This window comes from Poecilia reticulata, chromosome 11 (genome assembly GCF_904066995.2).
Source record: "Poecilia reticulata chromosome 11, P_reticulata-male-v2, whole genome shotgun sequence".
In the NCBI taxonomy this organism is placed as follows: Eukaryota; Metazoa; Chordata; class Actinopteri; order Cyprinodontiformes; family Poeciliidae; genus Poecilia; species Poecilia reticulata.
Genome location: NC_088840.1, coordinates 24,055,984 through 24,081,381, shown reverse-complemented (window position 1 = coordinate 24,081,381; position 25,398 = coordinate 24,055,984). Strand labels below are relative to the sequence as shown.

The 25,398-nt window shown below is 37.9% G+C and overlaps 1 protein-coding gene across 3 annotated transcripts in view; it reads right to left on the bottom strand.

The window, feature by feature from the left end:
* Window positions 1–21: 21 nt before the first annotated feature.
* The window catches only part of tnxbb (tenascin XBb), a 36,472-nt gene continuing 11,095 nt past the window's right edge, over window positions 22–25,398 (bottom strand). For 2 of the 3 annotated variants that reach the window (XM_081612396.1, XM_081612394.1), the window contains 16 exons: window positions 24,509–25,398; window positions 18,925–19,040; window positions 12,100–12,253; window positions 11,299–11,568; window positions 7,863–10,736; window positions 5,866–5,988; window positions 5,604–5,747; window positions 5,141–5,260; window positions 4,471–4,620; window positions 4,195–4,337; window positions 3,805–3,937; window positions 3,568–3,719; window positions 3,372–3,468; window positions 2,571–2,726; window positions 2,299–2,462; window positions 22–1,891 (listed from right to left, as the gene is read on the bottom strand). The exon at window positions 24,509–25,398 is cut by the window's right edge and continues 571 nt beyond it. In XM_081612396.1, coding sequence (XP_081468522.1) covers window positions 1,787–1,891; window positions 2,299–2,462; window positions 2,571–2,726; window positions 3,372–3,468; window positions 3,568–3,719; window positions 3,805–3,937; window positions 4,195–4,337; window positions 4,471–4,620; window positions 5,141–5,260; window positions 5,604–5,747; window positions 5,866–5,988; window positions 7,863–10,736; window positions 11,299–11,568; window positions 12,100–12,253; window positions 18,925–19,040; window positions 24,509–25,398 — 5,791 coding nt within the window. In that variant the 3' untranslated portion in view covers window positions 22–1,786. The remainder of the gene's footprint in view (window positions 1,892–2,298; window positions 2,463–2,570; window positions 2,727–3,371; window positions 3,469–3,567; window positions 3,720–3,804; window positions 3,938–4,194; window positions 4,338–4,470; window positions 4,621–5,140; window positions 5,261–5,603; window positions 5,748–5,865; window positions 5,989–7,862; window positions 10,737–11,298; window positions 11,569–12,099; window positions 12,254–18,924; window positions 19,041–24,508) is intronic. The other variant, XM_008422663.3, reaches the window with a different exon arrangement.

Below are 25,398 nucleotides of genomic sequence, written 5' to 3'. Positions count from 1 at the left end.
AACAATAAAAATTGAAGCACATTTTAGGTCCAAGATTGAATTTTATTGTTGTATTTTCTTACAAGGCACCACAGGTAGAACAAACATAAAACACTAATATGTTTACAAAAAGACAAAGTATAACAGAAAAGACAAACACAGTGAGGAAAGTGATGCACCTGTCATGGCAGCTGAACCACAGCAGGTGCTTTTCTCTTCTTTCTCTGTACACACTGAGAAGCCCAGCTGAAGTGGAAAACTGAACAGTAGGGGGCACTGCTGAGCTTTAAAGCAGGGATGATCAGAGGATAAAAGTTACAGAGAATAAGGAGACACAATCAGATCCTGTTTCTGGCTTGATATTCAATTTTAAAAAGAAAAAACTATTTTCAGACTGGCTTTCAACACAAAAAGATACATACATTTATATTTTCAGTACCGTCAGAAGCACATTCTAAATGTTCAGAGCAAAACAAAAAACAAAAAAAAAAACATGCACAGACATACTGAACTCTGAGCAACCAGTAAGTTTATTTACAGAAGACGGAGAGGAAGCCAAAGAACATAAACTAGCTTAAAATGCTGCAAACAGAACAGTATATGAACAGAACTGTCAACACAGAACTGCAGCCATTTGAAATAACACACAGTACTTCCACTCATTACCAGCTTTCCACTTCATATTTCTACATCAAATACCAATTATGCTAATAAGTTTAATAATGCTCCTGATTCCAGCTTAGTTTATTTGTAAACATTCCTATTTTAGCTAGGCTATTTACTTTACGGTCTTCAGACCTGCAGCAGCATGCAAACAATTTAATTTGGACTAAGTGGATTCTTTTTGTTGGATTTGCCTGTGACCTTTCAATTTGTTTTACTCACTTTTTACTGCATTTATTTTACACATTTATCAGAATTTCATGGACTGTCTGGACAGCCAGACAGTCTTTTTTTTTTAATATACAAACCTTATAATACTCAATTGACTGTTATGTACATTGAGAAAAGTACAAAAAACTTAAGATTTCAAAGGATATGCCAAGTTATACATGAGAAACCCCTTTCAAAAACATTTTGACCAATAATAATCTTCTGACATTGTAATAGAATCCACTTAGCTTTTTTTCTTGAATTGTGAAAACATTTTTAATGTTGCTCAAGAAGTTTCTTTACTTTGACAATAAAGAGAGCATTCTATTCTAAAAGCTGCTGAGAGATAACCATACTGCATTGTTTGTATTGACAAAGTCCTTAAACTTCATAAAGTCAGACTCATCTGGTTCTTATGTGTAACTGTAAAGGTTTAATGAGAAGCATCTTTATATTTTTAAGCATATAAGCACCTTTTCTAGTATCAGTTTCTCTCATCAATTAAATATGTTTTACATCTTTTTATTTCATGGAATTTATTGAATGTTTTGTTTCTTTTTGTTTTCTCTTTTTTGATTAAGATGAAAAGTTTAGAAACTGCACAGCCAAGCCTTTTGTAGTTTTTAGGGTTTGGAAATATTTTACCTGGGTTAGCTTTAAATCGTATCAATTAAAACCACTAAATTTGGGCTTTGCATTTCTGAAACTTTTAGCATTTTGAGGTCACAAATGGCTGCTTATCAAGATACCAGCTAATAACTTTGATCAACTGTTTCTGAAAAGATGAAAACTTCACAATATACAGTTACACACCGATAACTTGCTTTGTACACATGAAAAAATATCTCTATTTCCAAAAGAGAGCAAGGCATTTGTTAAAATATGTGTGTACATATGTTGACACAGTTTCTTTATCAGTTCACCATCCTCTTTCTCACTTTGTTCTGCTGGCTGGAGGCCTGAATGATGCTGGTCTCATCTTCATCTCTGTAAACTGGATGGAATGGTGTTCTCCTTTCCAGGACTTCCAGATCACACCCTAAGACACAAACAGAGAAATAGTCGCATGCCGCTTTGCAATTGTAAATATTAGATGGATCCTACCTTTCCTATTTAATTCTTTATATTACATATTGTATGCAAAATTGTTCAAAGAATTAATCTTCCATGTAAAAAAAGGGAAAACTTGCCTGTAGCTATAGCTGCACAAAATAAGTCTCCACAATGTAACAGATGCAAAAGTACAGTATGCTCATCTAACATTCAGTGCTTTTGTTTCAGCATGTAGTACCAGACATCTGTCCACATATTGGGTTGAATTAATCAAGTCTTGTTTAGATTTGAACCTATGAATTTACATGTGATGCGACATCCTATAAATATTCCAGTCCCGTTTACAGAGTTATCCATATTGTGCTTATTGTACAACTTGTCTGATGTTGCTACCTGATGTTTGTAGTCAATTCCATAACGACCATTCAGATTTGCCTCATGGCAGTTTTTGTACCACCAGCCAGCTTGATAAGAAATGGCACAGCGGGTGAGCCACGGTGCCGGATCCCGGTCTTTGGTGGAGAAGACACAGTTGTTGTGGTAACTAAGGGAGTCACCTGAAACCAGGAAACATGAGAAATTGAATAGGTTTCCTTTCATGCAGATCATTCAGCCAGGTTTTGGGAGCCTGTACGACCAGGAAAGCTTTTGAATTTCCATCTCACCTGCAGTGCCGCTGTATCCGCCCACACTCAGTTTGTAGTTCCTTTTGGACACCTCAAATGTTGAATACTTGGCGAACACCTGCTCGCTCCCGTCTTGTAGGTCGACCCGTAGATTCATCTTCGTCACCTTGGTCAAGTTGTGAATTTTTTCAAGGCCTAAAAGAATTAAATTTGGCTTGTTTGAGACATTCAAGATTTTTTCAAAAAATGCATTTTATTAAGCGAAAATAAAAATTTAATTTACATCATAATGCGGTGATGCAAAGAGTGACACAGAGAATGGTTGAATGTTCAACCATTCTCTGTCACTCTTACTCTCTTACTCTCACTCTTAGAAACCATATAAAATATTGAGACATTGAACTTTTTCAATTGAATAAAACATGCATAATTTTGAGGAGCACAAAGGGTAAAATATAAAAGTATTTTAAATCTAACTGCAGCTGAATCTTCATGGTTGAATCACAGCAAGAAAGTCATAGGCAGATACCACTATTCACCATCATGACAAAGTATACATCTTTTAATTGATTCAGTTACTAGCAAAATTGGAGTTGAAAAAAAGTAGCTTTTTGCATCAAATATTGATACAATGTTATTAATCAAAGCTCCTCTTTAATTCATTTCTAATTGCATTCTACCACACATATTTAAAATAATTGTGTACATTTGTCAATGAAAAGTGATCTCCAGCTTGAGTTAAAGAAAAACTATTACAGACACTTTTTAGGATTGTCTGTAATAAGCCGTCATGCATTCTGACCTAATAAACATTTCATTACTGTGAAGAGTTTCTCTCACCAAGCCAGAACTCTCCACTCAGATCTCCAAAGCCAGAAACGTAATCCTTCCAACCATTGTAGAATTCCACCGAGCCGTCCTTCCTCCTCTGGAAGACCTGGACATGGATCGGAAACACAAAGAAGGGGAAGGAAACTAAATATAACAGAATGTAAGGACATCTTCCCGACTGACAACTTTACAGTTCTGACTGTACCGTCCAACCGCCGCCGTCCGTCTCCATGTCACAGGAAACGTTCATCGACTTGCCAAGTTTCCCCTGAGGGAAGATCTCCACCACGTCTGAAGTGACGACACCGTTCAACAGTTCCTGAGAGCAGTCAGCTGGGAATGGGAACTTCAGTGTGCCTTAAGAGAAAGAAAAAGGGGGTACTGTAATGAGGCAAACTCTTTATCAGTTAAGAATCAGGACTCTTAAAATAACCACAGGTACCAGTAGTGAATTCAGTGTTGCTGCTGGCTGCCAGTTGTCCTCCCCTTATTGGCCGTAGTTCCACAATGTACAGAGACCCTGGATGCAGTCTGGTCAGCTTGTACTGCGTTAGGTCTGAGCCTACAATAATTTCCTGTCAGAATGTAAAAAGTCAAGAGTTATGAGCAAAAGGATGAATAGGCCTGTTGTAAAGAAGAAAACTGTGAGAAGGTATTATTTTTAAAGCTACAGACTCTAACTCCAGGCCAGGTTTGGCATTTTGTATAAAACTGTGATAGAATGGAATGCCATATAACAACATAGTAAAGTACAGTAGATCTCAGTCTACAGAAATTAAAATATAACAAAATAAAACACAAAAATTCACCTGTACACAGACAGGTTTCATACCTGTGGGCTTTCACCTTTGATCCTATAAACCAGTATGTATTTATCCACAGGCTTTGACAAAGGTGTCCATGACACAACAGCGCTCCGAGGGGTCACATTGTTGACCTTTAGATCTTGAGGTTCATTTTGATCTTGCCCTGAGCCTGCAGAGCCCGAGTAAGTTTCATTGTCATTGTCTTCTAAATGAAGTATTTTATAATTAAGAAAATAGAATATAAGCTCTGGCTTAGAAACATATTTTGTGCATGTGTCTGCATGGTGTGACTGGCTGCTGACCGCTTTTGGTGGCAAAGCTGGTTGTAGCTGGTGAACTCTCCAGGTTGCCCAGCTGACTTCTTACAGTGACAGTGTAGGTGGTGGATCCTTCAAGGCCGCTCAGCTGCTGCTCAGCTGCGTTTCCTGAAATTGTAACCCTCACTTCTGACTCTACATGGGAAAAAGCACAACCATACCAGATTAAAGCATGAATTTTAAGCCTGTACAACCTATAAATATTTTAAAAACAATAAATAAATACATCATAACTGTCATTAAAACTTGTTTGGTAAAGAAAGCCATTTGCAGCCATGCCTCTCTTCACAAAAGAAAGTTTGTGCCACCTGTGGATGTCAACATGAAATCTGCATTCCCATTCTCTTGGACTACAGTTGTTTTTGAGATCTTTAAGCCTGCTTTTAAGTGCTTTTAATGTTTAAGTTACTAATCAGGCTTGGGTGTGACTGATTAATTTGAACTCAGCTTTCCAGAACATACAGTCAACAACTTTCAACTCATGACTTTGTAATGGGGTCAAAGTCATAAAATCATTAGTTGAAAAGCAGATTAAATTATGATCAATGCCTTTTAAAACAAAAAATGAATGCAAGAGGATTTGAAACTCAAGCTACAATTGTCAAATAAGGAAGAAAACATAAAAATGTTTCAGCCTGACACCATCAGGACTTACCTGTACCTGAGCCATATACAATGGTGTACTTATCAACAGTGGCAAGAGTTGGACGCCACAGTAACAAAGCTGTGGAGTCGGTCACATTGACTGCTTGTAGGTCAGTGGGTGGGTCAGGCACTGAGAGTGACAAAAGTGGAAATAATAGCAGAATTATAAACAAGAAAATGCAGTATTTTCCTAAAGATACAAGATTCCACACAGAGGACACAGTCTGGATTTAATCAATCACACCAGCTGTTAGAAATCTTTAATTTAGCCCAGGAGAAAATTGAAATGGGTCCAGAATGAAACTCGTAAGAGTACCGACTCGTGCAGACAGTTTTACACGGTCCATTTATTGTCAAAAATGTTAAATTGGAACACATGTTGCGACAGCATTAATGAAACCATCATGTCCCACAAATAATCATTTGAAATGAATTATTGCCATCCCCTTTTTTTTTTAACTCGCAGAACTCACGTGTCATGACAGTATCTTTAATTGGATCGCTCTCATCCAGTCCGAGGGTGGAGATGACGGTGACTTCATAAGAGGATCCTGGAGACAGTTGAGCTAGATCGAGGGTGGAGTCCCGGGAGCCCACCGCCACCGACACTGGCTCTCCTACGAGAGACGAAATAAGGTTTAGCAATGTTGTTTTGATTTTTCAGGTAAGAAATCATGTGGTGAAGTGAGGAAAAGTCATATTCAAGGTTGTTTTCGGTCATTTTTTGTGTTTTACCCTCATCTGCGTGGGTGTAGGTGACTTTGAAACCATCAAGAGAACTTTTTGGTTTTGTCCATGACACTGTGAGGGAGTTTTCAGTCACCTTGCTGAACATTATGTTGGATGGAGGCTCTGGTCCTGGAGGACAAAAACCGCCAAGAATAAAGGCACATTACAGCAAGAAAGTTGAGACAAACAGTAGAATATATGATGCAGTATTGAGAAACTGAATTGAGAAACATATATAAGATCATTTAAAGACACCAATAAAGGAATGCAAAGAAAAAGAGAATTTAACAAAGAAAAAGGGAAAACGGATAAATGGATTATGTGCAAAACTCTTTTCTCAATCATATTTATCCATTCACACATTTTCTTCTGGTGCTCCAGTAAGTTTGTGTGTATATATGTACAGCACAAACATATATACAGTATACAAGTTATACACACAGAGACAGTAACAAATTCAGGCAGATCATGGCTCCTGGGCAGCAGAAAAGGAGAGAATGACAACTTTATGAATCTTTACAAACACAGTAATTAGCAGATCAGTCAATTCCTGAAAACAGAAGCATTGAAGGAATGAATGATAAAGACACACAGGAAAAAAGAAATTATTTTTATGTTATTTAAAAGGGAACAAAAACATATTAACATATTAGATGAATACAATAAGCTTGAAATGAAGGATCGTGTAAAAAGTGTTGAAGCTAATTTGGAGTCATTGTGATATTTCTATTTTATTTAGAAGACAATTAAATGCTGGGACTGGACTTTTTTTTTTTACTTACTGAGGCCCATATTTAAAATATTTTAAAACAACACTACTCTACCAAGTAAAATCATGAATTTATGACATGAACAGTTTTTACCCTTTGACACCCAAAATGGTTCAACCTCAGAGTAACTGAACTCCTTTGGTTTTCTTGCATTTAAATACAAATGTTAAAGATATAGACCAAATGCACAACGACCAGCTGTGGTCTTACCCTGGTTTGGGTGAGAGATGAAGGGGTGTCAGTGAAGCTGGCTGTTAGTTTACCCTAAATGAGAGAAGACCAGAGCAGGAGTGAATAAATGGAGTTATGGGGTGATTGTTTTTGATGTCAACTCAACTGATGATCGCATAAAATCAGTCAGGCTGAAAAATGGGTCAGTCAGGACAGAAACTATTTACTAAGATTAGGCAGAAATACCAAATGTGTACAGGTGTTCCTCAAAGCTTAGTACTAGATCCTTGGAAGGTTTACAGTTACACCTTTATTAAACCGTTATAAAAACAGATCAAGCTAGAAATTACATTGAAAGGACTGAATTTGCTTTCAAAGCAAAATAAAATGTTTGCTGCAAGAGATTTGGTGTCAATTAAATAGATATATTTGATCTATATGTTTCAGAGATAATCAAATATTTAATACGGATCATCAAAAAGTAAATATTTGACAATTTGTAGTTTCAGAAAAAAAAAATCAATCTTGCAATTTCTGGACTTTAGAGTGTTAAATGACAATTTATAGCAATGACTTCTTATGGTTGACATCAAATAACTCAGATTTTATTGTAAGATGGGTAGTGATTATGATGTAGTCATTCATGAATATGCATATCTCACATATTCATGGAAGCTGGAAAATTAGTGTACAACAGAAACACTTACACAACACATTAAACAGACTATTTAACACCAATGTGTTCAAAAAATAACAGGAACAAAAAAAAACTGGCTATGTAAGAGTGAACATATGTTCACATGACAGACGCAGGACGGCAAACCAGACAGTGTACAAGAGTAAAACACACTTATGAAACAGAAATGTATGGAGCATTTGATTGCAAGCAGATATATCCAGTGGTGGTCAAGCAAAGTGACAATTGACGAGATACACTGTGAAGACATGACACAAATAACATTTAATAGGTTGAAACTCATAAGAGCAAGAGAGACTCTTTGGATCAAGACTTGACAATAATAATAGTGATGTGGTTCTTCTACCTGTCACCATTATTAGTACCTGTACTGATGACAAGCTTGTGCAGACTGGACAGAATGCCGGGACCTTTTCCAAGCAAGGTTATGGTGTACTCCGTCTGAGGAGGCAGATGTTCAAACTGGTGGGAGCGAGCAGAACCAGGCAGCACTTGTCTGAAGGTTTTGTCGCTCTCTGTTGGTCTGCCCACTGCAACTTTGTGGGTAACTGGGACTTGAAAAGCTTTAGGTACTTTGTTATTGTCCTCATCACCTCCATTTTCTGGTGAGAATTCTTTCATGTCCTGATCTTTATCATCTTCTTGTTTATTTTCCTTCTGCTTTTGTCTTTCATCTTTATCAACCTCTGTTCTACTTATAACAAAGTTTTTGTACTTCCCTTCAGGCGAATCCCAAATCACTGTGAATCCATCAGAAGTCTGGTTTGTCACATCAACAAAGTTCAGGGGTTCTCGTTCGCCCCCAGAAGAAGAAACCTCAGAAGCAAGACCTTTTGTCCCTTCAGTTTCAGTGTCAAAAACAGTGTTTACACTGGGATTTGTTTTTGGAAACTCTTTCTTTTGTATTCCATCTATACTTTGGGAACCATGATGCTGATCTACAACAGTTCTGGATGTAGGTAGTCTCTTTGGAAGTGTGACAGGTTTGACAGATATGTTACTTTGATTTGTGGCACCAATATCCCTGTCGGTATCATGTCTCTCTTCGACGTCAGAATCTATTGGCGCTTCCAGTTTGACCAGGATATAATCTCCATTATCTGACTCCTTTGTTTGTTTGTCTTCACTGGTTTTCTGTTCATGCATAAGGACATTTTGCCTTAATATGCCATTTACTTGTTCATGCGGTTGATTAGTTTGGAGGCCATGGGTAAACCTCTGGGTATTTAAGTTTTCTGATTGTGATTCAGGATTCTCACTGGTACTGTCTTTTCCCAGTTCCTTAGTTTTGATCCCCGAAGTAAGAGGGCCTCCATTTTGCTTTTTCCCTAAGAAAGGTCTTCGTATTGGACCTCGGATAGGATTTTGACGACGTCTGAAGTTCATAAATGTTTTATTTTGCACAGATTCACCATGTTGGTGTGGGTGACGAAGGTTTGGCTGAAGGGAGGAAGGTGCAAACCCTTCCCTTGGGGTGTGATTGAACTCATTTGAGACGCTGGTTTTGGGGAACCTTATCCCAACTCCTTCCTTTCCTTCAGTTATAGGCATAGAATCAGATGGTACAGATTCTCTAGAATGAGATGTGGAATTTTTTAACAATTCAGTGGGAAGCATCTGTTGTTTCAAGGTATCTGTGTCAGGATTTATAGACTGGGAGGATTGTGTCAAAATCCTTGACATTGGTCGGGTTCTGTTCTGAAGATTTGAAAGCATCCGCCGTGGGTATGTACCCTTCACAGGGAGGCGGCGGACAGGGAAATGTCTACGTTCTGCCAAAATCTTTTTCTGGCTTTCTCCCACCCCAGCGGTTACGTTTCTGGATATTCCATCTCGCTCTCTGTTTCCATCCTTCACGGGACGATTTCTTTCCAATGAAGGTGTTTTTCTTGAAGCAGACAAAGATGGTGAAGATGATACATTGTTTGTTTCCTTTATTAAGCTGTGGCTCAAATGAGGAGGAGAATGGGTGGGAACTTTCACGTTTTGATGGCTTTTGTTTCGAAGCAAGTCAAAGTTGGGGTAAAGGCGACGTATGGACCCTCGTTTTGGATCACCATGGTGGAAAGGGGATCTTTCACTTTCTTCTGAACTTGATAGTTCACTATCCTCAGGAGGTGCAGAGTCGGAAGTGGAATCCAATTCATTGCTTCCATTTAAACCTAAATCATCCAGGCTGGTTGAATGGGGTGATGGTGAGGGGAGTGACACAGATGGTTTTTTTGAGGAAGGTGACAGTACTGACAGGTGTGATGATGTCAAATCTGTTGGTGAGGAAATTGGTTTTGCATCAGGTGATGATGTCTTGGTGGGTGGTAAGTAGGATGATTTTGCAGTTAATGATGAAGTCGTTAAGAGTGACGGAAACCCCTTTAAAATCTGTTTCCTTACCATTTCTGCATCAGCCGAAAGGTTTAGAGGTCTTGCTAAGTGAACTGAAATTGTTGTGATATTAAGCTCATCAAAAGTTTCAGTTATTAGTTTGTGCAAGGGGTCTTGTGGCAAATCAAGGCCCTTCTCTTGATTAGGAGGCATTTCCTCTTTACTAGAACTTAGTGGATTTTCTCTCAAACCTATCCCATCCTCTCCACACCCATTGCCTCTGTTCTTTAAAGGCAATCTGAAGTGAGTTACTTTAATTTTATTCATACATTTCTTCTCCTGGCTTCGGATATTCCCAGCTGGCTCGGAAGACACTGAATTAGTATTATTTTCAGCCTTAGCCATGTCAGCATCTGGTTGTCTTTTTGAGCCAGTGTAGAGCAGTTCCTCTGAGCTACTTTCCCTATTTGGTTCAGACGGGGGCGATGAAGATTCAAAGTCATTCCCAGGGATTACAGCTGGACTTTGGTTCCCACTCCTCTCAGAGCTTAATGTCTCTTCACTCTGGTCTGCCACAGACTCCCGGATGATCTGAACATCTGCTTTAGTTTCATCAGTTTCTTTTGATTCACTTTTTTTCAACACCACTGGGTTTTTGTGTTTAGAATCAGGTAAGAAACGTCTTCCTCCAGGCAAAACTCTGGTTGCATTGGGACGGAACAGTCCTGGCTTTGTCACCACAGGTCTTCTAGTTTGGGGTCTGGTGTCATTTCTTGCTACCACTTTGCTGACCAGAGGTTTAGTTCTGGCACTCACAAAAGATGAGGAGTCTCTGCTTTTGCTGCCAAGGTCTTGTCCTGGTGCTCGAGTAACCTGCATGGTCAAGTCTTCAATGGTAGCCCTTGGGAAAGTGGTGCCTAAAGATGTGAGAGCAGTGATCATTTGGATTAAGTGTTAAGGTCATCACATGTTGCAGTAATCCAGAAGATGTCATATCTAATAAAGGAAGAAAAGCATGTTTTAGTAGAAATTATAAAACTGTAAAGACATATTTAAGAAATATGCAAGACGTTTGCCAGTTTTATACAAACAAGAAATGAAGGCATGTTGACGAAGAACCTGCAAAGAGAAAATTAGGACATAAACAATGTTTTCCCTGGACAGAGTTGGCGTTTGTTCCTCTGGTGAGAAGAAAATATCCACACTGAGCTCAGGAACAGATGGAGAGGTTAGGGCATTGCTCTATTAACTTTTACAGACTTTCCTGTAATGTGTTTTATATGCTGTGATGCTTGGAATAATGAGGTGTCTGGACACATATAGGTTCACTTCTCAACACCACAGCTGTCTTCACTTGCCTTGGGAAACAAATATTTTACTTGGCTATTTGAAGCTATTGGCGGTTCATACATTGATTAAGGAGAAAACCTTGACCAGATGCCTTTTGCGGTCTTCAACCCAGTAAGTTCTTTTACTCACCGGGAACTACCTGGGTAGTTGCTGGCTGGCTACGGACCACTCCCTTCTCCGCCACCAATAAGATGTCGTACAAACGCCCTGCCTCCAGCTGCTGAATATGGGCAGAGTTTTGGCCAGCTTCTATGGTCATTTCCTGAGACCTCCCTGCTCCGTCTTTGGGTGTGATGGTCAAACGGTACCTGTCAATGTCTGCCTGCGACTCCTCCCATTGGACTACTGCTGAAGTGGAGGTGGTCTTAACAACTTGGAGGTTTGTTGGACCAGAGATAACTGAAGATGTTGAAGGAAAAGATAAAGACACAAGTTATAGTTTCTAACTTGTCAAAATATTGCTGAATGACTAACTGCAGTGTAGTACAGCACAATCCACTTAGTTTTATAATTTAACCTTAATACATTCCTAAACTCCTGCAGCCTCGCTCTCCCTCTTCAGAGATAGGGAAGCAGGAAGAAATTGCACAAAATTTTCTCTTATTTTTGCAATTTGAGCTGATCACAAGAGGCAGTAAGTTAGTAAGAAGTTTCTTTCTCAGCTTGTATGCTCAAAATGCCATGTTTTGCAGATGGGATATTTGCAATGCATATGACATTTTGCATTTGCAAAAATTACAGTAAAATGTATTTTATTTCAAATTCCACTTTGTGACACAATTTTCATTGAGTGGAACTATAAAACAAATATCGACATCAACCTGAAACATGTCCAAATAGAGTTTTAAAGAACTAAGAAAAAGTTTAAAGTTGGGAGTCAAAGTGGCTGACATCCTCAATAAAACTGTAAACAAACAGCAGGAATCTTACTGGTCATAAATTCAGCTATGCTCTCAACTCCCCTTCTACCATTAATCTCTCCAACAATAGTCACGATGTACTCCTGACCGGCTGCCAGGCCCGTTTGAGTGAAGGTGGTCTGGCTTCCATCCACCTGTACAGTGACCTGCTGATCCTTCTCTTTCTGTACGATCAAGACAAAGAGAGAAGGGAGTCAGTAAAAACCACAGATATCCCCTTGTTTGAATCTACCTCGTAGAAGTTTAATGACCTTAAATTGTTATTATTACTAATCAGGTGCTGATCAAGAAGTCAGATTGTACTCACTTTGTTGCAAGGCCACCCAGGGCTATGCAGGAAACACAGTTCATATTTTTGGGGGATTGTTTTGTTTTATTAGCAAAGTGTTAATCTTTCCACGATGTTTCAAACAGCCACTTTTTTGTTTTGATTATTTGTTGAAAAGAAAGCCTTATGCTGAGTTGCATGGGGCTTTGGAATGATAATAAATCAAATTTAATCTAGTTAAGATTACGCTACAACGTTTTTAAAAAAAAAATCAGAATATGGATGTATTTGCAGGGTCTGGATAAGTTCTTCTTGTGCATATGAGGAGAGCAGACCACTCCCCATTAGTGGTCTGAGCATGAGAGTTTCCTGAAAATCCGTAAGAGATCCAAGAAGATTAAGCAGAAAACCTCCTCCGGGAGACCCTCGTGTTTTATTATTATGCTGCGTAACACAGAAGAGTATGTAGCAGCTGCAGCTTATCCACGATGTCTGATATGTCGAGCTTAAAACATCCACGACTCACGCGTTCCCTGTTGGACATTACACGTTTTCAAACATCTCTTTCAAAAATCTTTGAGCAGTGATAAGAAAAGATGATGATCTGTTCTTACATCTCAAAACCATAACACTTTCCATGAATCAGAAGCTGTAATATTAAATAGTTGCTCAGCTGATAGCAAATGGCTTTCTAATGAATGGATACTGAGCTGTACTCTAAATGGACACCATCTGGTTGTTAGGTTGGCCACTATGCTGGTTGCCCAGATCAGTGTCCTCGTGTCAAAGCAATTCCATTAATTTCCATAATAATGAGGGTGACATCATTTAAATTGAGGCTTCTAATAAAATCAAGACATGCATTAAAACAGAATCAGCCCTGTGGTGTTAAAGTGTTGGCTCAGTCACAGAGGAACTCCACATTAACACTGGAAAATCAAGCTGAAGGCCTAAAGTCAGGCTTTTTCGTTGTTTGAATGCATTTGCATTACTGCAGTTCACGCTAGATTGTAAGACATAGTTTGCTCAGAGGTAGATATATTTTTTAATTTAAACTTATTGATGATGCTTGAATGTTCTTCTGCTCAAACTGCCAACAGTTTTCTCACTTTTGGTGTCGTTTTAGGGTCTTTGAAAATAAAAAGGATTCCTATAAAATTTTCCACTGGTGACCACCAGTGGAAACTGGCACTGAGTTAACTATAGTTAAATAAAACTGAATGACCTGCTTCTACTGCAAGACCCATGATCTGTTTTTACTAAATTTAGCTTTTTGTGATTCATCCACATAAAACTTTAAATTTAGCCTGTAATTTGATTCGAATTAACTTTATTTTATTCAGAAAACCAAATTGTAACTATTTCTTTCCTTTGGCATTACCTTGTTCCACTGAGGAAGCTGATGACTGTTCATCACATGATTACATATATGCATAGATATTTTTTGATTACTTGAAAGGCTTGGAAGTTATTATTCATTGGTCATTCCATACATCTATGCCAAATTAATGGGAAAAATGTTTACATTTCACCCTAAAAGAGCAGGAGTTTCTGAATTGTTCTGCAGTGCCTTACTACTGAACTAGAACCGTCTATGGGTTTGCAACAAAAAACACATTGTTACTGTAAAGAGCAAACTAGTAAAATTTAAGAACAGCTAACAGTTACAGCTGTTACAAATTATAGGCTCAGAAGGCCTATCTAAAAAACTGCCTCCGAGAAGATTTTGAAGGGGGAATGTGGTGGTTACACCCAAAGACGAGATGAGATCAGACATAGAGGATGAGACATTTCTCTTTTTTTAAAATAGTCGGCTGTTGCGCTACATCGAGGAACAACTTCAAAATATCTTCCAGGAAGCAATAGTAGTTTAAAATATTTTAGATTTTCAAAAAATATGTGAATAAAACAACACCACATCAAATACACTAAATATAATGCTGCACTGTTGTCTGGTTTTTCTACATTCATATTGGAAACTTTTAAAGAATATTTATTTCTTGATCCTAAAACATACCAATTTCCAGTCCAGCTTTAACTTTTGAGTGGGTTTTCTCACAATATGTGTCCCAGAAATAACAATCAAATGTAATCCTGTTTATTACATTTGATGGAATATAAAAGGTTTGATTAATTTTAAGGTCATGATACTGCAACACTACCTTACTTTGACACAGTAAAGTGTCTATGCTTTTAGTGAAAAACTGAGCAGATGTTGACAAATGAAAAAGATAAATGATTTTGTATATGTATGGAACTTTAATATTTTTGTGATGCATAAAAAATATTGAACTGATTAGTGTCTTCTTCAGTAATGTGATTATTAGGTTATTAGCTCAAATCAATGTCTTTTTCAAAACTACTGATTCAAAGAGGCTTAGTCTAAAAATGTTCTATAACAAAGCTATTTGCGCATCAAAAATCATTGCAATTCAAATATTTGTCTAATTCTTAACTGCATTCAAAATTAGATCAGCAAATTTCTGGTGCTAAAAAGTTCTCCAATATTTCAGTCCAGTATTGTGTATAAATTTGGAGGGAGATCAGCTATAGTTCCATGTATTCGTATAAATCACAGCGCAAGAATGAAACTCTGCAGTTGGAAAGACAGGAGATATTTATGAAATGCAAAAACAGCCACCTCTTCATCTCTTTAGCTGTTTTTCCACCTGTTGTATTTGTGGTTGGTGTAAAATTAGGTGTAAACTACTTGCATCAGTTACTCTTGGCTTGTAAATTCATGAACTTAGAGCAATCTGTCACATAAATATATGCAGGTGTGAAGCAGCCACTGCTGTGAAACATGTGCAACACATATGCAGAAAATGGAGCATATTGCATTGCTCTTTAAGTTCCCCAGATTATTTACTTGGAGAAACAAAGCCATCTGGGACTAATGTTATAGAAACATTAGTGTTTCTATAATAGTCCCATCCCCAGGAAACCTTTGAACAATCAAAAAAAACCTATGAAGGGCTGTGGTGACACAGGGGTAAAGAACAAACATGAGTGAAGGTCTTAGTCCTTGTTGCAGCTGCCACAGGTTCATGTTCTGGCCTAATGACTTTTCTGATGACCTGTCTGACCCCTCTCAAATCAAGGTCTCTAAAGCCAATAAAACCTTAAAAATAAAACAAAAACTATACTGTGACGTCAGTCTGTTGCTGTTTGCATTAAGGTATGATAAGTAAGATAAAACAAAGGAAGATTAACGCTGTAACCAGGACACAGAACAGCAGTAAACACAACTTCTCATGTTGCTAAAAGCTAATCTGTTGTTTGCATGAGTCTGCAGAGAACTTCCAGACTGAAGCTGAATTTTTCCTCGACGTTTATCTGTAAACGCCGACGGGTTGAAGAATGTTGTCTTTCTACTTCTTTCTATCCGTGGGTCCTGTCCTGTGTCACAGCTGTGCCTCGGCTGTGATGTCATCTCTCTGGCAGCCACCTTGTTTTTGACAGTGTTTACATATTTCCATAACAACAAGCATCTCACATCTGCATTATTTTATTTTATTTTTTTCTCTGGGGCAGTTCACGTCATTCATTACTCTTGTTTTTGACTAAATTGCGCTGGATGTAACCTCTGAGTTCAGAGTTCTTGTCCTCCTGTCTTGAATGATAATTTTAGGATCAACTTAGAGGTGATGAAAGCAAAAAAGGGCAGTCAGCAACTAATAGTTTAAACACTGTTAGACACATTGACACAGTCCCAGGATACTAGAACCAGGCTAGAAATGACCACATGTTTGTACCATAGATTATGCATAAATGACAAAAAGTGACAGATTTATGTACAACAGCTAAGCAAAGTTTGATTCCCAACTTCCTGTCATTTTCTGCATATCATCCCCTTTCCCTCTTTGCCCTTCCTGTCAAGATACTAATGACTAAAGGCATCGAGGGTCCTCAAAATGTTAATTTATTTTATTTTTTTAAAGTTGATTCTCCTTTTATATTACGTTATTTATATAGAATAAAATGTCTGTTGATTGGAAATAATTTTAAATCAAAATCTACCCAGGGGAATGAATAATTTTAGGCTCAACTTTAGTTAAAATTAATAGCAGAAGGTTGTATTTGTGTCATCCATCCATCCATTTTCTGGTGTATGTTTTTTTCCAAACCTATTTGGAATCTTAAGTCCAAATAGGTTTGGTGACTTTATGGAGATAAAGTCACTGCTGGATCGAACACTGGCCTCTTGAAAATAATCACCATACGTGACAATCATTATGATACGGTTTGCATGGGAAGAAAATGTTCAAAAGGAAATAACATGTGATGTGTGGTGGTAAAATGTCCAGACTTTGTGCAGTAATCTAAAACAGTGAGTGGCTTCCCTTTCATCTTGGTGACAGTTTTTAATTTAAATAATTTAGAAAAGTGAGGTTAAGAAGCGTTTTCTTTGTTCAGTTGCCTTTTCCGTTTCAGTCACTATCAAATACATGTAGTAATTTTCCACTTTTTTAATGCCCTCTGGAATGGATTCATCACACATGTTTATGAACAAACCATGCTGAACAACAACTCATTGTAATGTATCTAATACACAAGCTGATCTTTAACTGCAGTATAAAAAAAACAGCGTAATATCAAGATGTTTGTCTCGTTTATCACCCCTACAAAAGACAACATGACTCTATAAAAGAGATTGCGATTGTTTGACAGTTTCAGAAATGTTCACCTCCGCACTTATTGTCCTTGGGAATTTAGGAGCACATGATGAAGCACAAAAAATATTTGGCTGTTCAGTGAAGAACATGTGTGGGAATCTGTGAGAACTTGCTGAATGTAAAACTTCAAAGCACAAATTTGGGTTTACTGCTGGTGACCGTGAAGTTGAAAAGAGTCAGAATCCGAGTCTGTTGTGCAGACATCAAGATCCTCAAAATCAAAAACACAAAGAAAAAAAAAATCAACTCTTGTCACCATCAGCCTGAAATATTGGAGAGGTTTCGGCTGCATCTGTAATGGAAATCTCCTCTTTCATCAGATCTCAGATGTGTTCTGACTGTGGTGTGGTGATTTGGGCGACTGTTATATTACGGTGAATTCATTTTAATGTCAGAAAAACAGGATTTTTATGACTTGAGCTAAGTTACATGGATTATCCTTCTAGAAGTGACCATGATCCAACACTATTAGACAAATTATAATATTAAAACAATGATGATTTGGTAGTTACATGCAAGACATCCCACAGTGTGAGACATTGTTTTCATGTTTCTTCTGCAAAATGTTGGCCCTATTCTGGCCATTCTGCTTCAAATTTAAATATGATGTATACCTTGACTGTAACAAGTGAGCTACTCTTGCCTCTCTTTCATAGCAATTCCCATTCTCCTCTGACATCAATTTATCGTTTTCATCCACATAAATTCTGCTTTGTGGATACTTTTTTCTGACTCAACCTTTTTCTGTAAAACTGAAATAGAGATAGTCGTGCTATAAAATCTCAGTGGACCACTAATTTCTGAAATACTCCAAACAATCATTGCATGTTGAAAGTCAAAATTACCCCCCAAATTTAATGTTTTTGTTGCTTGGTTTGCATTAAGCAAGTAGTATTCATATATTTTGTTTACCACATGTACAATAAACAGCATTTGTTACAATGATAACATATTTAATCAATTATAGCGAAACAGAGCATATAGAAATGCTACTGCTCTGGCTATGGGAGCAATACGATGATAACCCTTGAAAGGGAAAAAGAGGAGCAGTTTGTGGTTTGTCTCCTTAGTGAACTTCAGCATCAGTCTGAGCTGCTTCATCCAGATTCTGTTGCTATGTTTACTTTTATGTTTCCCGTTACAACAGAGCAGCAGATGGTTTGATACTGTTTAAGCTGCCAGCATTATCGCTACAGACACCCTTTCAGCATGCTGAATCGTAGACAGCTCCTCTGAGTGACGGGAAATGTCCTAAAATCCAGTTAGAGAGGAATCGCTCAGGAAATGCAACATGTGTTCTGAAGATAGATGAGGTGCTAGTATTTGGAAACAGTTATTCTGACTGCTGAGCTATTCCTCTTGGAGAAAAGACCAGTCTGTTGTTGGCTTAAACAAAAAGCTAACATAAGTTTGATGCGACAAAAGACAAAAAACAAGACCAGGCTCTCTTCTTCCCGTATTAACTCTTCACAGTAAAAACATTCAGCAACTTCTGTTGTGAATCCAAAGGTTTTTCTATTATTACCATTATTATTTTCATCTGTCTCAAGTTTCAGATTATTTCAGTTTTTTTTCTTTTCCCTGAAGGATCCTAAAGAAATATCACATTTTTACAAAAATTATCTTTGATTCGGCTCTAATCTAATAACTCTGAATTATTTCTCAGAATGATACAACAATGTTAAATGTAGGGAATGAAACCGTAACAATATTCACTGGTATACAGCTTTTAGGTTTTTGTTTTTAACTAATTTTTCGTAAGGTATGCTTAGTCAAAGGAATGAGGAGTATTCTATGAATTTCTTAGAAAAAGAGAAGAATTCTGCACAAAAAAATCCTTTTTGGATCATAGACAGACAGAGAGAAATATAAAAATAGGTTGAGAACTTACCTGGCTGGTAAACGTGATGTGATACGTCTCATACTGAACAGCAGGTTGAGTCCAAATCAAAGTGGCAGAAGAATCTGTGATGTCCTGAACACCCAGCTGAGACACACCCACCATGGCTTAAAGAGAAAACAACAATAACTTGTTCAGAGCAGTTTACATTCACTCTTCTGTAGCTCAAAATAAAAGGATTCAAAAGCAGGAAATTAGGTATTTTCATTGATTTAGTTCGGAAATCAATTACTTTGTAATTTTGTTTTGTTGTGCCACTTTACTTATTATAATGTGTCCTATTTAGGGTGCTGCTCATTTAGCTAATTCGCCACTTAGTCCTCTATCAACTGTAGTAGTTTTGTACTTACCTTATTAAGTCTCCTTCCATCAGACTTTTTATTGGTCAATCTATACCTGTCTTTGGGACATTTCCTACTTTAGTATACAGGAAATGAAATAAAGTAAGGACTGACTGCCACAGGTGGGATCAGAACAACAATCTATGAAAGTAATGCAAACTAGTAAAAAAATTATAATTATATTGGACGTGAGCATTTTTTGATCATTCTTCTTCACTATTCTTCAACCAAGTGCAATGACTGGCATAAGTTGATGGCATTGGCAAAAAAAAATTCTAATTTTACTGGTACAAAATTACAAAGAATAAGGGAGAAGCAAAAATGGAAATTAAAAGCTGGTGAACAATCAGTTTAACATGGAGACTTTCATTTCTACACTGCTGGTGAAAAACCAAACTGCAACAAAAAGGAAACATACTAAAGTTTCAGTATCTCTCCAGCCTGCATTATTTGCTGTTATTTCACCTTTTAACTTCCTGCTTTCTCTCCATTTTTGTTTGGTCTTCAAGAAGCTACATCTGGTCTGGCGTTCTCTTTAGTTGTGATGCCTCCCTGGAGGGTGGCATCATCTAAAATGCTGCTGCCAACAGCTTAATGTTCCTCTTCTCCATCCTTTAACTTTATACTTTTCTTTAACACAGAAAGCACTTCTGAGTCCATGATTCAGTTTCTTTTCAGTATGCATTCTCCCTCTTATAACCATTAAAGTTATAAAATCAGATATTGCAACTGTAATTGTATTTTAATCATCAAAAAAAATATTCTGTTTATGCATTAGATGAACATTTATTTTCTCAGGTCTTGTTTTGTAATTGAGTGAAAAGCAGAGTACTTTTTTAAACAGCAGTAAATGAGAATCAGGAAACATATTCCCTCTGTAAACCACACACCACCATGGGGCAAACTGACCTATAGACATTAATTAGTCCCCTCTAAAAATGTACTTAGATGTCTATCTTTACCAAACACATGTGTCAGATCCTAAGCCATCTGCTTCTCAGCACATTGAATATAAAACAGTCAAATCTGATCTGCTTGAAAGGGATAAATTTCAGACGATACAGGGTGGTTTTGTCATTAAGAGTCACATCCAGGGTTATGATTTAAAACTCACCAGGGCCTGGTTTTGGATCATGTGGCTGACATTCCGTCTTTGTATTTTAAATAAAACTGGGAATACGCAGATACTTTTACCAGGAGTTGGTTGAATCCAAACCCAGAATACAGCGAAAGTAAAAAAAAAAAAAAGAATAATCAGGTGTGCAATAAATATCTCCAGTCATGCGGCTGAGGCAAAAAATATACTGGACTGATCTACCAGAATAACGGATGAACTAACTTCAAGCCAAAGCTGAAACCTCCTGATGCCAACATTGAGCTGGTAGAACCCCAACTAATTATTGCAACACTGCTGGACATGAATATTGGCAAGAAGTGAAAATAAATAAACAATTTTTTATCTCCATACCTATAAATATAGTGCCACAACCAACCGGGCTTCTTTACAGAGAGGAGTACACACACTTCCAAATTACACATGTAAGTTTACTGCTCAGAATGAGAGAAGTTACAGACTGCACATCAAATGTAAAATGCATTTATCAAGCTGAGAAGCCGTGGAGCTGCTGATCAGCTGATAAAAACTCTGCTTCCTTTTCCACAGCTAGTCAGAAACTTTTGGAGCTGCAGATACTCCCTTATATGGAGAAACGTTTCAGATTGTAAAGAGGAATTCCAGCAGAGACATAATACCAGTAACCTTTTGTTAGAAATCAAGAGTGGAGAACCGACATGCTGGCTATTTATTTTGCTCATATTTCCACAAATTCTTCAGATCTCCACACCTACGGAGGACAGATTCAACATCTGTGAAGAATAACTTCACCCAAAGTGCCATCAGCTGTTTATTGCACTAATTTAGTTCCTTTCACAACTTTAGTGCATTCTGAAAATTTAGGATCTCTAAACGGTGGAGCCCCCCACCGATGAATAACTGAACAAAACGATGGCTTACTGAGATAATAATTCACAGACTTGTTTTACTGCAGCAAGGCCCTCATAAAAAAGAACTGAAAACGCACCACTAACTGAGAGTATGATGTAATATTCCCCTAAGCAATTATCCAAATCCAACATGAAGATCACAAAAGCATTGCACTGAAATCTGAAGCAGTTTTTTTTTTTTTATCATTCTCCAGTGTCTTCATTACGTTAAATATGTGAAGTTCTGGTTAAAAAGCAACCAGATGTACATCTACACCAAGTTTCTGCAGGGAAACAAGTGGGAAAACAGAGACATCAATCTATTTATTGTCTCTTCCTGTTTTGGTAAATATTGAATGAATGAAATGATACTTTTGAGTGAATATATGAAATAACTCTGATGTTCTAAAAGGGTTCAATCAAGAGTGAATCAATAAAAAGTGTGACATTTTCAAAAACCAATAAAATTCAGAATTTCTCTAACTTTTTATACTCCTAATGAAAATCCAAAAATGAATGAAAAAAATCTTGTGAACTAGGATTCGGTTGTGAGTGGCCCCACTGCCCTCGTTATCCATTTTCAAAGATTTGGTTAGAAATGCTTCGTGTGTTTCCAGAGGGTTGGTGGGATAAACTCTCCATGTGATGAAGTTGGATCCACGAAAGAATCTAATGTCTGGAGCTGAAATCATCCTCAACAAGTTTACAAAATTGATTTGGAACTGTTGAACATGCACTAAATAAAGAAAGAAAAATATATTCATAATTTATCTGACAGCTGTGTATGTGAACAAGTTTGTTGTCTACAGTTAGGATTGTGTAAAAAAGTGGATGTGACCTAATAAGTCTCTCTATGTCTTTAGAGAAGGTGGTGAAAAGCAGAAAGAGCTGCTCAACCGTGGAAACATCCAGGCAAGAACCACTAATGTTCAATATAGTCTAAAACAAAAAGAATTCAATAGTCTTATTGAAAGACCCAGTCATTGTCATACAAATGAGGTCTGATGCAACATCTCTACATGATAAGATGTAGTCACAACCTGGAGTGCTATTGTTTACTTAAGGTGAAGATCTCCAGAATCCTATTCACTGTGCTGCATAAAATAAACATCTCCAGCAAGATCTTTTTGTCATGCCAGTTTTATTGGAACCATTCAGGACAGCCTCGTTGTTTTCTTTCTTGTCAGAGAATAACATTTTTATAAGGGAGGACCAAGCCTTGGACATTGCTTGGGATTTTGAATGGGTTTTTTGCTCTTTAAGCCTTTCCTTCACAGATACTATTCTATAGTTATTAGACTGCAACCAGCATGACAAGTTTAGGCCAAAAATCTGACCCTATTCATGCACTTTAAGCCTTCTTCTCCTCAGCACAAGTAAAACTCTGAGATCCACACTTGAATTTCTCTCAGACACATTTTTAAAAATGTATAATTTTTAATGCGTCTAACCATGGCACCAATTGAGCTTCGTAAAAGGGCCTTGCTTGTGCAGCTCAACACCCATGAAACTTTCAAAGCCAGGAAGTTGTTTTTTCTTTGACATCGGGTCATACAAATGTGAATGTCTGCCAGAAAATGACAGCCATTTATAATCTGGTTGTGACTTTTATTAGACCTATAGTCTGAAACATTTTATCATCTACTGAACAGTATGTTGGAACTTAAAAGTAATTTTCAGTAGTTTAGCAACTCTTTATTTAGTATTTTGTTTCTGTTTGTTCTTTTTGCCTTTTTACACCATTTATAAATGTTTTTGCCACCTGGTTACTGATTTAAACCAAACCTGTAACAAATCTTTCAAAACTCTCTACTGCATGTTTAGCTACACTTTGTCTTCTTGTCTTGTTATTTAGCAAATATGCTTGTGTATTTGTATATTAGTTAGGATTGCATTCAAACACTACATTGCACTCAAATACCTAAAAATAAGTGTGACAGGCTGGACATTTTTTGTGTAAATGTGAAACTTTATCTTGAACAACTATCAAAGGTCCGTGTATAGTTATGTCTTAAAATGTAAGCTTCTTCTTCAGTATTCTTTCCCATGTTTTTTTTCAGTTGGCCAAGTGTTGATTTTCTTTTCTTTGAGACCGAAGTATTTTTGCACAAATTCCAACAACAAATTACAAGGAAAGTTTATGCTACCCACTTAGTTTTTCCACCAGAGGACTCTAGATTGTGGGGGATCCCTCCATTAAGTTCTGTAAATGCTTGCACACATTTGGAGAAGCACATTACACACTGAAACACACTCATGTCTTGTGTCAGACTCAAACATTGCAATCACCCATTACACAGGAGTATGAGGCATTTTTATGGGCAGTGGGACTTGGTTCTGCTCCACTGTTAATGAAACAGTTCCGTCAGTGGAATGATTGCAGCTTTAACCGGCTCCATGAGCGCTTATGTCCTAACACACCCTGGCAACATCCCTTGAAAACAACAACAGCAAGAAAGTGCAACGGCACGGGATCAAAGTAACCTGGCTGATGATGATACAAATTTATTCTGGAGCAGAAGGAATTAGGAATTTCAAAATTTGTTGTAGAGAAATTTTGAGGGAAAATAATGTCTGTTTGTTGATGTTTGCTCCTTTGCCTAGAGGTAAGGTTTCTCACTTTGGATACAAAAAAATTAAAATGTTAAACCTTTTGGTTAGTTTCGTCTTTACACAAGGAATATTAACATGCAATTTCAAAAAGGATACAGTAAACAAAATATATACATTTGCCTGTCAGTGATTTAATTTGGATTTGATCCCTTTCAATGCAACCACACAGATGAGTTGTGTGCCAAGTGAAACAGTCTTTCCATTGAGTGTAACTTGCCATGTGCATAAAGAACATCTGATGAAACATTGATTGTAATGGTGAGGGTTCTAACTTTTCCCTTAATTGCCCTTGGGCTGAAGCTCTATGTCTCCTGACATCAGGCTGATCATGAGAAGGGTGAGGAATCAGATATATTAGCAAAGAAAAGTGCAGCCATACTGTTTTAACACTGTTTTAAAGAATTGTAGTAATGAGACTTTTGTAATCACTAAATGCCTAATCTAAAAAGACTTGGCTCAATATTGGGGACATAAGTTCACATCGGAGAATCCCTCTTTTTACTGGTCATTTTCATGAAGGAGAAAAAAAACCCTGTGCTATTCCTTGTTTTCCCACACCAAAACCTACTCTTTAACGTATTCCTTAAAAAGACATTAAGGAAGACTTATATTTATAGATTACAGTGACTCTGACTTACCAATGTTACAGTTTGGCCCAGTCATGCCCTCTTTGCACTGGCTGCAGTCCGGTCCAGTAAATCCTCGCCGGCAAACACACTGTCCTTTGATGCATCGCCCTTTGTTGCTGCAGTCATTGGGACAACTTCTAATAGAACAGTCCGGTCCGGTGAACGGGACATCACAAATACATTTCCCATTCACACATCTCCCACGGTTGTTGCAGTTGTTGGGGCAACCTTTTTCAGAGCAATCTTCACCAGTGAATCCCTCATTACAAACACATTGTCCATCGATGCAGCGCCCCCTGTTGTTGCAGTTCTCAGGGCAAACATACTCGGAACAATCGTCGCCGGAGAAGCCGCTCTCACAGACGCATCGGCCTTCAACACATGTTCCACGATTGCTGCAGTTATCGGGGCAGGTTTTTTCAGAGCAATCTGCACCTGTGAAACCACTGTCACAAACACACTGTCCATTAACGCAGCGCCCCCTGTTGTTGCAGTTTCCAGGACAGGTGACCTCAGTGCAGTCAGTACCGGTAAACCCGTTGTCACAGACACATTTGCCATCTACACATCTCCCACGGTCGTTACAGTCATTCGGACATGCTCTTTCCTGGCAGTCGTTGCCAGTGAAACCATCATGACAAACACATTTGCCATTAACACAGCGCCCCCTGTTGTTGCAGTTTCCAGGACAGGTGACCTCAGAGCAGTCAGGACCTGTGGAGCCGGAGTCACAAACGCATTTGCCATCGACACAGCGCCCCCTGTTGTTGCAGTTTCCAGGACAAGTGACCTCAGAGCAGTCAGGTCCAGTGGAACCGGAGTCACAAATGCATTTGCCATCAACACAGCGCCCCCTGTTGTTGCAGTTTCCAGGACAAGTGACCTCAGAGCAGTCAGGA